This window comes from Sceloporus occidentalis, unplaced genomic scaffold, assembly GCF_023333645.1.
Source record: "Sceloporus occidentalis isolate IW3139 unplaced genomic scaffold, rSceOcc1.0.p SCAF_4, whole genome shotgun sequence".
Lineage (NCBI taxonomy): Eukaryota > Metazoa > Chordata > Lepidosauria > Squamata > Phrynosomatidae > Sceloporus > Sceloporus occidentalis.
In genome coordinates, this window is record NW_028316984.1 from 133164177 (window position 1) to 133178881 (window position 14705).

The window sequence follows — 14705 nt, forward strand, 5'->3', positions numbered from 1 at the left end:
TTTATCACATGGGAGGAATTTCTCTTAATTTTGAATGAAAAGAAAGTGGGGCCAGAATGCATTCACGTGAATTCGATTTGCATTCAAACTGACTTCCCATTGCCCGAAAATAGCTTCCCATTGCCCAAAATTGCATGTGATCACCTCTCACACAATAACGTGAAACCCCATGATTGAGTTCAGACTGACTTCCCATTGCCCGAAATTGCGTGTGGTACTCTATCACGCAATAACGTTAAACCCCATGATTGTGTTCGGATTGCCATTGGATTATACTTCCAATTTCTCATGTCTGATAAACTCCAGAGTGCCAAGCTTTTGGCTTCAGGTAAATTCCTGTCTTTCCAAATTTGGATGCAAACTCTGATTGCAGAAGGATAGACTGCTTCCTTTTTCTCAGACATCCAGGCACCCTCCATCCAACTATATATCATTATAAATATCTCATTTTTCTGGAGCCAGGAACAGTGTTTTCCTTTGAAGAATGGTAATGGATGGTTGCTTTAGGATATTAATTTTTTAGAGACAGTGTTTGTGATCCCCCTCGGTTAATTCTTTGTTTGACAAACAAATCCCATCTTTTGTGTGACCTACTGGACCCCTCTCCATCTCATACATACAAAGTGAATGCAGTAAATAGCATCAAGGATGGACTGGCTCAAGGAATATACAATGGGCCCTTGGTATCTGCTGATTCCAGGTCCCCCTGTGAATACCAACATCTGTGGGTGCTCAAGTCCCATTACATACAATGGCATAGAAAAATGGTGCCCCTGTATGAAATGGCAAAGTCAAGGATTGCTTTTTGGAATGTACAGGATATATTTTTTTGAATATTTTAAAACCATGGATGGTTGAATCCCTAGATAAACAATTCGTGAACTTGGAGGGCCGACTGTGTGTGTGTGTGTGTGTGTAGGTAGCAATAGCAATATATCCTTTTCTCAGCTTGCCTTTCCAGGATCATTCTAATTTGATGGCTTCTTCCTCAAATCATGCAGACTGTCTTTATCATACTGAAACTGTTGCTTAGTGTTCTCTCAGCTCCTGCTACAAGAGTATGATCTCATAATTCCTTGTTTTGGTCATTGTTTCAGTCATGGAAAGAGCTCTTTCTTTTGCTACTGCACCCTCTTGTGTGTATGATTTGGCAGGAATGGGGCTGACTCTATAGATGTTCAAAATGGCTGGAAGCCTGGCTGGTGGTCATGGATGCCTCACAGTGGCCGGGGGGGGGGGGGTGTCTATTTTTCACCAATGTAGATTTCAAAGCTACTGGCCTTTCTCTTTATTTGGCTGGAGAGAGAACTGGCATACTCTTAGCACAGTGTGCCCTTTGCCTATTGATTGTTTCATACAGCCTGCAAGATCCAGGACACTCTTGCATGCTGAAACTCAGTACATTGTAGGGGAAACAAGGTGACTAGAGAAAGTAGCACCTGAACTTTCCAAAAGCTCCAGCAATCGGTTTGGGTTTGGGTTTTTTGTTTGTTTGTTTGTTTTGAGGATGTTGAGAAAAACAAAGGAAGAATGCCAAAGGGCCACAGAAGAATCCTATCTGAGTAAAACACAACTGAGAAAATAATTTGTATGGGAAGGAAATAAGCTAATTCCAGGAGATTCAGTGAAGAGGAAATTGCTGGAGCAGAAAAAGATTTGGGAAGGTTCTGAATGATGTGTAAAGAGAAGTTGTTCCAGAAAATGTGAAGCTTGAAAGACATAAATTAGACAGAAGGGACTAGCAGTGGATATGGGAAGTAAAAAAGGCCTGGCATATATCTTATACAGTAAGAAGTATCAAAGACCTGGGACTTCCACAAATGAGTAAGAAGGAAGTGGAGAAAACAGTAGTGTAAGGTTTACAAGGAATTATAGACATCACTTCTCCTAATGTGTTTTTTCTTCTTCCATACATGATGTGGAATATATACACATTATCAAGCAATTTCTTCCAAATAGATGTTATTTTGTACATTATTTTCACTAATATACAAAATTTTGAATGCACTTTCTATTTCCTAAAATTGGATGTCTGCGGCACAAGTATAACAACATTTTAGTTCTCAGATTGGTTTGGAAGGGCAAATTAGGAAAGTTAACATTAAAATGCAAATTTATTTTCCCCCCAGCACTAATGATGAGATGTCACCAAGAAGCAGACTGAGCAGACGAGGGGGCTTACCCCCAGATAGTATTGTAAGGTACCCATCTGTTGGGCCATGAGCTGCCAGTGAGTGATGCTACCATGTTCAGTGTTTTCCTACCCCTTTTCCAGTGAAGTGGCTACTTCCTGGAGTGGGTTAGGAAATAATAATGTGTAACATGTAGTTGGTCTCTTAGCAGCAGGAACATACCAAAACGCTGGAAATTCTTTAACTACTGGGAACAATGGAGACTGAATGAGTTAAAACAACAAAGGGTCTTATGGCATGATAAACACTAACAGGTTTTATTTGACATTAGCTTTCTTGGACTCCAACTTACTTCATCAATTGCAATGAATAAGTTAAGTAAGAGAAAATAGTCTCTGCATTAAAGATCTGTATCATTCAGTCTCACAGTATTAAATAAGTTAAAGGAACCAAACACACGATCCTTTTACATTCTCATTAAGATATGGGGCACTTCCTTTTTTGGCTTGCTATAGCTTTGCTTCTTTTCCCTCTTCACCCAACTACATCAGACTAGCTCTTAGCTACAGTGGCCTCTCTAACTACAGCAACAGGAGCAACAGATGGACTTAGCTATTGGAGCCCTCTGAATAGCCATCTTTTGCAATGCACACAGACAATAGCTGGCTGATGTGGGTGGGAGGAGGAGGCTGCAGGACTATAGGCTGGAGTGCTGGTGGGGGAGTGTTGGGGCCCCTTTGTGCCATGCGCCATTTACCCTTGCAGCTACAAGGCCGCTTTGTTCTTTTCCTCAGGACACTCTGAATAACAACTCTCTGGGGAAAAAGCACAGTTGGCAGGAACGAGTGTCCCGGTCATCATCCCCTCTGAAAACTGGTGAGTTCATCTCTCTGCAGAGACTGGTTCTCTTTTCTCTCTCCCACTCTCACTCACTCACTCACACATACACACAGAGTTTTGCATGATGGTACATTTCACTGGTGCGTGGACCTCCTGCCTACATCCTCTTAGTGACTTTTCAAATTGGCCTGCATCTTGAAATGTATATTGTAGTTGTATTAACTGTCAAGTGGGTCATATGCTGACTTTTCCTGCCTCAGTGTCTTTTAAACCAGACTTTCTTTCTTTCTTTCTTTCCCAAGCTAAACCTATTACATTAATTCAAGTGAATCTGTGGTAAGGTTAACAAGACACTGGATGGCCCTGAAAAAAAATCTCCCTGTCTAACGTATTACACAGGATTATTATGTATGCCATCTTGAGTTTTTTGTACTAAGAATGAAGGAATCCCCATGTATATGTCACCTTAAATTAAACATGTGGGCTAAAGTAAAATCCATTGTAAAGTCTGGAAAACATGGGAAATTGCTCAGGGTTAAGAATATTTAATAGCTATAGTAAAAAATAAACAGTTGATAATAAAGAATATTTGGTGGAATCTTCAGTGGCAGTTAAGAATGCACAACCTGCATTCCTGTCAGTTGTGGTTACCTGGAAGTGTCTATGTTAGAGCTGATAGACATCTGGTTGTCATCGGACTGTGACATGAATAGCCATGGCAGCTACCAGCCTTGCCATAGCCTTCAGAGGGCATCAGTGAGCTCTGACACCAGTGCCTTCTCCTATGATTCAGTCAATGCGCTTGTAACTATTACAAATTCACGGTCCCTACATAACCCCATAACTATGGTGCTTACTCATACTTAAATCATTTACACAATTCTGGCCACTATTATTATCTTATTATTAAGAATTTGAACAGTATAAGCATTTATTATTGACTATGACTATCAAGATAGGTAATGTAATGATATACCTATAGGACAGCTACCCTCAACCTTTTAGATTTGGTCCCTTGAATGACTAGCTATAAAACAGATATTTTTGCTACTTTTGTGAATCAACTTTCCCTTGTTTCATTGTGTTTTTCTCTATTCCCACTTTCCACAGGTGAGCAGACCCCGCCCCATGACCACGTTTGCCTGAGTGATGAAGTCACTCATCAAAACAGCACAACCTCCACCAAAGATCGAGGCACTTCTACGGAGAGCCCGTGCCGGCGTACAGCTGCCACACAGATTGCACCAGCCTGTGTTGTCTCCTCCCGGGTACCTGAGAAGCAACAATCTACCAACCGTCCCCCGCCACAGAACCCTACTGTGGTGGTAGTGACAAGGGGGCCAGAAGCTTACCGGGACCGCATTCGCTACCAGACTGATGTGAGACTGGAGGCTACTGAGGAGATTTACCTAACACCTGTGCAAAAGAATTCTGACCCTCTTGAGTCCGAGAAGCCATTCATGTCACAGTCCAGTGACAACCGGATGTCTATCAGCTCTGACATAGACACTTCCAGCTACCCACAACTGACAGGAAAACCCAACACTTCAATCAGTGAAGAGGATGAGGTGTTGGACTATTTGTCCTCACCGGAAAAAATGAATGGATCAAGGACTGTATATGGCAGCAGCAATGGCAGCTACCGGCCTTGCCATAGCCTTCAGAGGGCATCAGTGAGTTCTGACACCAGTGCTCTCTCCTATGATTCAGTCAAATACACTCTGGTAGTGGATGAGGATGTGCAGCTGGAACTGGTCAGCCTGAAGCAGTGTTACTCAGGCTACAGTGATGAGAGTGACTCAGCCACTGTCTATGACAACTGCGTCTCTTCACCCTATGAATCAGCCATTGGGGAGGAGTATGAGGAGGATGCCCTGAAACGTGACTCAGTTTGTCTTTCTGAGGACTCCACCCCTGAGGCAGACATCCATTTCTCCAAGAAGTTCCTCAATGTCTTCATGAGTGGTCGGTCGCGCTCCTCTAGTGAGTGCAGAAACAGGGGTCATCACCAGTGAACACTGGTGTGGAGGGAGTTGGGAGGGATTTGAAACTTCATAGCAGTGCATTAAATCGTGGGATATTAACAAGGTTGCTAGGCAGTAAAAGGGCAGTTCCAAGAGAAAAGGTATCTTTTGGCCTTCCTCCCTGCAACCTGAATGCATAGTGCAAGTATGTTCAGAAGAGATTAGGAAAGTTACTTTTTTGGAGTATAACCCCATGCTGTTTGGAGTATTAAGGAAACTGTAGTCCCAAGAAGTAATTTATCCAAGCTCCGGCATTTAAGATCACCTGGCAGCAATGCTGATATGTGAACTGAGAAGGGAATGTGGAACATCTCAGTAATCATAATAATTCATGTCTTAGAGATTTCTTAGAACTTCAGCAAACCTTGTTGATTACTGGCAGTTCTTAGGGATTTCTGAAACTTCTTCCTAGCAGTTTTCATACTTAGAAAGTCTTGAAGAGTATAGACAGTATAAAATAGGAGACCTCAAGACAGGCACTTTGAAAGGTATACAGATGAAATTAAGCAGGTATTCATGTGGTATATTCTACACATATCTTGCTCTGTAAGTGTTAAGTAATTTTCTTGACAATAACACTTTCCCAGTGTCTTCTTCACCTAGTACAGTGGTACCCAAACTGTGCTCTGAAAGGGATTCTGAACTTAGGCTCCCAGAATCCCAGACTATTCACCAACAATGGCTGAGGCTTCTGGGAGGTGAAGTCCAAAATCTTTTAAAGGGCCACTGACCTAGTACAGTCATCCCCAGACTGTGCCCTTTAAGAGATTTTGGACTTCAGTTCCTATAAGTCTTAGCAATATTGACCAGAGTTTGGGATTCTGGGAGCCATATTAAACACCAGAGCTTGAGATTCTGGGAGCTGAAGTCCAAAATCCTTTAAAAAGCACAGTTTGGGGATCACTGACCTAGTAGATAGCAATGGTAGATCTGAAGAGAAGCAAAGTTTTTTAAGAGAGCTGAAAATGATATGAAAATTATTGCCCTTTGGTAGGCATGTGTCTTCTCCCTTCATCCACTGTCATTTGTGGCTAAAATGGTTTTTGAGGCTTTTAAAAGACTGCCAAGTACTGCAAAGCCTGTTTAGCAGCAATGAGAAAGAGAAAGATGTGCATGCAACATGAGCAACAGTATCTCTCTCATACCATCCTCAGCGTTGGGAAAAGATATATCTCCAATTCTTTGTTCTCTTCTACTAGAAGCTAATAGCCCAGGTATTTGTTATCCTCATGCAGATACCCTTCAAGGATTGAAAATAAACTAGATCTTTTAGACTGGCTTTTTCCCTAATGGATTCCTACAGGAAATGGCTGGACTGAATGATTGGCATATTGTCCACTTAAGATCAAAACAGGTTGGCTTAAAAAACCCCAACAAGATTGTTAAAATGCTGTAGCATTTTCCCATCCCACCCCCACTCCTTTCATTTTTAGGTGCTGAATCGTTTGGACTGTTTTCTTGCATTATCAATGGGGAGGAGCAGGAGCAGACTCACCGAGCTGTCTTCAGGTGAGTTGAATGGAGATGAAATCCTCTGGCTCAGATAACGGCATCTTCCCTCATGCACTTCCACAGAAACGGCAGCATCTCCCAGCTGAATATTTTGAGCTGGAGGAATATTGTCTAGGGCATAAACTTGTTTTCAGTGGCCTGGATCTATGATTGGAATATAGATTGGAAAACCCCTTTGGACTTATTTTATTAGTTCAATAAACGTCAAATCTTCAACTTGGCCTAGTAAGCAATATATTGTATTTTGATTGTGAGGATTCATACAGCTGGGGCAGATGTTATTTTTCAGAAGCTCAGCACACCGAAAACTACCCCATATTACTTCAGTTGATAGCTTGAGTGGGCAGCTTCCAAAATATTGTACTGTAGCGCCCATCTCCCCTAATCACTGAATATGCTGGCAGCTAGTGCTGGTGGGAACTGTAGTCCAACAGCAAGTTGCCCAGCACTGATTTATAGGATGAAAAAATACAAACATAACACAATTTATATTATAATTTGGTTTAATTGCATAACATACAGAGATTATAAAACCCGTTCCAGATTCCTGGGACATCAAGAAATCTTATTTGCTGGCTGAACACTATCTCTAGATAGTATATCTGACCTCTATGATTATGAATCCAGACGTGGCTCCTATAATATTTATATCCTTTGGGAATGTCAAATGTGTTATTATTCCTTGAATTTATTCAGTTCTTCCCCAGGATAGTCTGGTGTTTCATCACTCCCTTGGACTGTTCTAGCTACATGGTACGTAATGTCCTTTTCTGTGTCTGAACTCCTCGTTCTCAGCATGAAAAACATTACCTTTTCCACACAATTTAAAGTATACCCTGTTTGAAGCTCAATTTACATGAAGTGATTGCTTAACAGAAAGATGGAGTTCCGTGACCTAGTTCTGTAGCCTGAGATTATGTGGCCAGCCTATGGAATGGTTGTTCAAAATCACAGATACTTTAGTTTCCACACTGCAGAAATAAAACAATTTAACATTGTCATGATTGTATCCTATGGAATCCTGGGATTTATAGGTTGATGGGGTATTCACTCTAGTCTATCAGAGCACTCTGGTGCGTCACCAAACTATTAAATCCCATGATTCCACAGGATAGTCATGGCAGTTAAAGCAGTCTCAAACTATACTAATTCTGTCTCAAAAGTAATGTAACACAAGAGGGACATCTGTGGCAAACTGCACAGCTATATGAGGAAGGGATTTATTGAATTTATTGGAAGTTATCCTGACATCTTCCATGAACAGCTTGTCTGCCATTTCACAGCTCATGTGAGTAGTGTCTTCTACATTGGGACTGGATAAATAAAATCAGTACTGGTTGATAGATCCTTTCCTCTACAGTTCTAGTGAAAATGTCCTAGCCAATGAAATCTCAGGCTATTACCACTTGTCCCTTATAAATGGAATTTCCTACAGGTTTCCTTCTTGAAACTTTGCACAGGGTCTGCCTTTAGATTTTTGGTTAGCAGTGATTTTTTTTCTCACCAGATTTGTGCCTCGTCATGAAGATGAACTGGAACTGGAGGTGGATGACCCGTTGTTGGTGGAGGTTCAAGCAGAGGATTATTGGTATGAGGCTTATAATATGAGGACAGGTGATCGGGGTATCTTCCCTGCTTACTATGCTATTGAGGTCACCAAGGATCCAGATCATATGACAGGTACTGACCCTTCTATGACTCTGTTACTCTCTCATATCTGAACATTTCTACCCATTCTGATTTTGTGATGTGCATCTCCACCAATTCATTTCATTCCAAACCCACAGTTATCTGCTTTGTGAAGGCCTTGAACATTCCAGCCTTTAAAGTGGGAGGGTGAGAATAAAAGTTGTATACAAATACTAACATCTTTGAATTTTGTTATGATATGGACATAATCCATTTATGTGTGGTCCCAAGATAAAGAAAAAAAATTATAACCTCTTTAATTGTCTTTTTACACAACTCTTTGTGCATTTCGCATGTATTTATGCATTGTAGGAAATCGTGCCCCCATTAGCTTGCTGTATACAAATTCTGACTTTTACAAAGTAATCTAGATACAGTTGTCCCTCCACAATTCTAGGTTATGCATTCACAGATTTGATTATTCATGGTTAACAGTGTTTGCCCTTGTCACCTTTAAGTCCTTCAGCATGATTCTGTGATCAGCGTCTAGCAGAAGTTCACCAGAAAGAAACACTGGAGGATCTACTGATACCTAGAGAGAAGACTTCTCTAGGCATTTGTAGGTTCTCCAGTGCAATTCTATGGTCAATTTCCAACTCCTTGTGAGGAGGCCTGTGCCTGAATGGCAGTCCGGGGGAGGCTCACTCGGTATCTCCTTTGCCGCATCATTGGAGGTCTCCTTGTGAGGAGGCCTTCGCCACCACAGCAAGTCGGGAGGGCCTGTCACTCTCTCGAACAGGGCCACTGCATAAAGGCATGCTGGAGGACCTACAAATGTCTAGAAAAGTGTTTCCTCGGGTAAAAAAAAATAGCAGGCTTATATTAGCAGTTTTTTTACCTTTGTGGGAGGGGGAGGGCTGCACCCCTAACCTCCACAAAAGTTGACAACCAACTGTATATACAACTTGTGTCCAGTTGCTCGAGAACTATGCAATGACTGAAGCAATAAGCAGGGTGTTTTTCTCACCTGTCTTGGACTTTGATTTTTCAGATTCAAGCAAGACCAATGACTGGGTAGATCAATTCCGAGTGAAGTTTCTTGGCTCGGTCCAGGTTCCGTATCACAAAGGCAATGATGTGCTCTGTGCAGCTATGCAGAAGGTACATTTTCTCCATTCTTCCCAGTCTGCTAATTTAGTTTTTCCACATGACCTTTTTTGTTTGTGAAGGCAGGTGTGACATTTTATTTGTTTAGAAAATACTGTTGGAATCCTGTTGGGATATTATGAATGCATGAGCACGTAATTACAGTGCAACACAGCAAATCCTGTCCCATTTCCCCCAATCCCCACTTACAGCAGACACTGTGATAGATGGGGATCTCTTCACCCATCGATTAGGAAGCTGCTAACTGTAATTTCTGCCCCATTCAGTGAGCAATCTCTGGTGCAACAGGAAGAAGCAGGTCCCTGTTGCAATTCCCCATCATGCCGGAGACAGCTTGCATGGCGGGTGGGGGGAACTGTCATGTCAGCCAGCTACTTCCCAAGCAACAGGGGAACAGACTGTTGTCAATCACCACAGCTGCTGCCCAGTAAGTGGGAATCAGGGGACTTTGATGTTCCTTATGTATCCCCTAACTGAGGGGCTACTTAAGGACCATGAATACAAAACAGTCATGAGTACATAATTACACAACAGGATTCCAGCCTATTATTTCAGTACAACAGCTTCCAACATGGAAAACAAAAGGATAAATCTACCTTTGTACCAAGTTCGGAAGCTTCAATTAGTTCAAAATGCAGCAGCTAGATTGGTCACTGGAGCATCAAGGTTTGACCATATAACACCAATATTAAAATCTCTGCACTGGCTGCCAATTAGCTTCCGGGCGCAATACAAAGTATTGGTTATTACCTTTAAAGCCCAAAATGGCTTGGGCCCAAGTTACTTGAGGAAATGCCTCTACCTACACAATCCGCCCCGCACTGTCAGAATATCTGGGAAGAAATCACTAGACTACGTAAATACCAGGCTAGTGACCACATCCCGCAGAGCATTTATTACCATGGCCCTCAAGTTGTGGAATGATTTGCCGGAAGAGATCCATCTTATTACCACCCTGGATGCTTTCAAGAAAGTGCTGAAGATGGATCTCTTCCGGCGAGCCTACCCACCAAACCTGCTGTAAAATATCTCACCTCTGTTAGTATTGTATGCTTTTTACGCAGAGTCGACCAACTGTATTGTATCGATAGTAATGTATGTTTTTATGCTATATATTTGATATGTTTTTATTGTTGAAATTTGTTGACTGTTGTAATCCCGCCTCGATCTGCAGGGAGAGATGGGAAATAGAAATAAAATGTTGTTATTATTATATTATAAATAAAGCAGTATACCCTTGAAATATAAATAAAGCTATCTGAGGGGAATTATAATGGAGGAAATACAATCACCAATAAAAGCAAATACACATGTTTAACCTTATAAAGCTTGTCTAGGACTGTAAAGCATGCTTTAAAACAAGGACAGTCCTGACATATCTTTATAGGCAATTGGTTCTGTTCAGGTGCCTCTACCAAGTAAGGCCCTGTATGCCAGCCTGGGGGCAAAGTCAGGGCGTTGTGTCCAGATGACGCACGCCCTTGATGATGCCATCAGGACACCATACAGCTGTGCCACCACAGCTATGTCTCCCTTTGGAGGGTGCAAAAGGTAGTCTCAAATATGTTCCTGGAATCCTTTATGTCTTTTTACACTAGAACAGACTACATGGCTATATCTTTGAGTACTTAAGTGGGAAGAAGACATTTATAGCCTAAGCTTTCATGGACATCTGAGGCAGTGGACTCAGAAACAATTTTCTTTCCATTTTGTCTCAAAGGTGCTACTGGAGTTCTTTATGTCTTTTTATCCAGATAGTCTGTGAGACAGTTGGCATATTTTCTTTTTCTCCACAGATTGCCACTACTCGCCGCCTCACCGTGCACTTTAATCCACCCTCCAGCTGTGTCCTGGAGATCAGCATGAGGGGAGTCAAGATTGCTGTGAAAGGTGATGACTCCAAGGATCCTAGCAAAGTGAGTTCTGACTACATGTGTGGCTCTGCTTCCAGCATGGTTCCAGGTCCCTTGACAGTCCAGCCAGCCATGCTCTGAATGCTTCATTACTTCTTCCAGGAAGATGCAATTCAGAACTACCCTCTGGCTAGTAAACAGAAGAGAATATGCAAACAAGATAATGATTTGCTGGCTTCTGCCTGACACTACTTGCTATTTCCTGCAGGAGTCTACCAGATAAGATAGTGGAGCACCACAGTGTTCATGCCTTAGAGTCCAGACATAAAACTACATGATCCCAGCCTGTAGGTACATTGATGCAATGGAAGGTCAGTTTGCTAAGCTGCTCCAATAATCTATCAAGCATTGCTAAAGCCTTCTGCTACTATTTTAAGCAGTGTTTTGTAGATCTCTGTGGTAAAGCTCCTTTGAGTAGCCTTTCTGCATAAGTAGCTCACATGGAGCTTTCAAGAGGAAGGAGCAAAGCCATTCAAAAAGTGCATTTTGTCAATAATGAAATTGTCCTGTCAGGGTCAGTCAAGGTCAGCTAGCCCAGGATTGGAAAGACAGATAAAGTTTATGTACACACATAAACATATTAATTAGGCTGTATTTTAACAAAACACTGCTGGCTTCAGTTTGTTTTGGCCAACAAAATATAAATTTTATTTATTTCTTTTTCTTAGAACAAGCATAAATAATATTGCCACAATTACATATTGTTTTATGCACCAAAAAACTAAGATCAGCTTTCTTTAACATCACAAAGTCTTCAGTTTTGCAACTTATCTTCTTCCCACTGCTACATTCTTGGGGATCAAACAGTGATCACCTAAATGAATGCTAGAATTGCCAAAACATGTGGATTTATTAAACAGATTCAGGTATTCTTTGTGATGTAGAATTGTAGCAGGTATTGTAACTGGACTTTGAGAGCTTGAGTGTTGGACTATGATTCTGGAAATCAGGGTTCACTTCCCAGCTCGGCCATGAAGCCAATGTGGGAAACTCACGTATTCTCAGCCTCAGGGGAAGGCAATGGCAAAACTCCTCTGAACAAATCTTGCTGCGAAAACCCCATGATAGGGTCACCTTAGGGTTGCCATAAGTCAAAAGTGACTTGAAGGCACACAACAACAAGAAAAACAACAACAACACTGCTATTGTCCCATCAATGAGGTGGAAACTGACAAGAAATTTAGGTTGGGATATTGGGGTAAATGACCGGATCAATCTGTTGTACAAGGAGAGCGATACCCAATAGTCCAGTAACAGAACAGATCCATTTCATAGCCATTAACTACACATAATGCATACAACGTGTCCCATCATGTTTACAGCAAGAGTGGTTACTGGATGGTGAACTGTAAATAGTTATAGGTAAGAGGAAGTGGCTGTGAGTAAAAAATCAAGGCCTATGGATTATTGCAATTTAATCAGGATAAAATGCAACACTGGGACCTTGTGCAGGTAGTGCATCACTTCACACTTATACTGCTGTGACCCCGAACCTGAAACCCCTTCTTCATGTTCCCATGTAAGACCCTTCAAGACCCAGCCCCATGGCCTGCGTCCTTCCTTGTTATCATCAAATAGGCTTTTGCAGAATAAAGACAACTTGTGGAAAGTTATACAGTGGCCTTTCATTTCCCAAAACAAGATATAGAATCTTTCTTCCTTTTATTTTTTCCCTTTTTTTTTAGATATAATTTTTATTAGGTATTTTAAAATATATATAAAAAGAACATATATTTATACCAATCATTCAAACCATAAAAAAACAATATCCACAACAAAACAAACATTATATAGCTAGGCATACCCCAACAACCAACATATATATCATACATTCCTCATTCGTTAGTTCCTTTCTGCCAGTCTAACTTTTATACTGAATCCATACAATTTTTTGATTATCTGTTAAAGAATAATATATTTATGATTTTATTTATACTTGCACTTACACACTTATAATTTACCTTACAATCTTCCTTTGCAATATATGTAAATATGTTCATACAAAGCCGATCTCGCTCATTTCAAGTAAGTGCCATTAGATTTTATATTTAAACATAATTCGATTTTCCAACTGTTACTTTAATATAAATCAGACTGAAAAAATTCAACTTAACTCATTCCGTTCCCAAAACTACATTCTCCCCCCACACTTTCTGGAGATACATTGGCCCGTTCCACATGGGCACCCTAGTACGTGCCGAGCACGTACTAGGGTTAGAATTGGGCATCCTTTCTGGATGCCCCTAACCCTAGTATGCGCTCGGCGCGTACAAAATGGCGGTGCCCGTTCTACACGGGCACCGCCATTTTGACATCGTGGACGCCTAGCATCCGCACATTGCGCAGCACTAATGACGCTGCAAGTGTGCCATTGGCGCCTTGCGGCGTCATTAGTGCGCCGCAAGAAGAAGCTGCATTTTGCAGCTTCTTTTTGCTGCGCGGAGGAGCCGTGTGGTTTGACCGCTGAGGCTTCTCCACGCACCAAATGAAGGTGCTTTTCAGACTGCCCTTTTGGGCGGTCTGTAAAGCGCCATAATTATATATTATCCCAATCTTCTTTATAGGAGTTTGACGGTTCATTTCTGATTCCTCTTGAGAGCTTGTCCATTTCCATCATGTCCAGTAGTTTAAACATCCACTCCTCCTTTGAGGGTATTTCCTTTGTTTTCCATTTCTGAGCATTCACTATAGGATTTTTCTACCTTTTAATTTGTTCCTTGGATCTCCCAAAATTGAGGAATTGTATGCATATTGCTCCCCCCCCTTTTTTTTCTCTCTCCAAGAAATGGCCCTCTGATTCCTTGACTATCCCAATGTTGCCCAAATCTAACTGCTAATGCTCTGTGTTCTGCAGGTGAATAAATGTAGCCACTTTTTCCAGCTGAAGAACATTTCATTCTGTGGATACCATCCAAAGAACAACAAGTAAGTTCCAGGAGGTGATCAAAACATAACAGAGCAGTTCATGGCAAAGGAGACCTACATTTTCTCTTCATGATCCTCTGCAGTTATTCTAGACCTAGCATGAAACAGGGACAGGTTATCATTGAAGCTTCATCTTCTGAAATTCCCTCTTCCACACAACTATCAAAGGTGTAGTAGCCATTTCATCATTTTCATGTTGCACCCATAAGATCTGTGATGTCATATATGGAGGAAAGCCTTTGAAAATGGTTTTTATTTGGTTCAGAACCTAGCAGCAAAAGGTTTGGCTAGGGCTGCTTACTTAGGCCATGACTTGATGTTTCAAGAGCTTTACTGACTTCCTATTTGCTTCCAAGCCCAATATGAAGTCTCAGTTTTTGCTTTCAAAATGCTAAATGGTTTGGACCTAAAGGAGCACCTCCTCCTATATCAACCTGCCATATGCTAAGATCATTGACCAAGACAAGTTTTAACATGCTTTTCTTTTCTTTTCTTTCTTTCGGAGAGGTAACCCAAGGCTGATGATGTGTATTTTATGTCTTTATGTTTGTACTTTTGCTTTC

The 14705-nt window shown here is 41.4% G+C and overlaps 1 protein-coding gene across 3 annotated transcripts in view; it reads left to right on the forward strand.

Annotated features, from left to right (window-relative positions):
- LOC149314633 (C-Jun-amino-terminal kinase-interacting protein 1-like) overlaps positions 1 to 14705 on the forward strand; it is an 80548-nt gene that overhangs the window by 61207 nt on the left and 4636 nt on the right. For 2 of the 3 annotated variants that reach the window (XM_089521509.1, XM_089521510.1), the window contains exons 4-10: positions 2927 to 3008; positions 4083 to 4955; positions 6430 to 6505; positions 8016 to 8188; positions 9189 to 9298; positions 11101 to 11220; positions 14072 to 14142. In XM_089521509.1, the coding sequence (XP_089377635.1) occupies positions 2927 to 3008; positions 4083 to 4955; positions 6430 to 6505; positions 8016 to 8188; positions 9189 to 9298; positions 11101 to 11220; positions 14072 to 14142 (1505 nt within the window). Of the gene's footprint in view, positions 1 to 2926; positions 3009 to 4082; positions 4956 to 6429; positions 6506 to 8015; positions 8189 to 9188; positions 9299 to 11100; positions 11221 to 14071; positions 14311 to 14705 lie in introns of all 3 variants that reach the window. The other variant, XR_016280945.1, reaches the window with a different exon arrangement.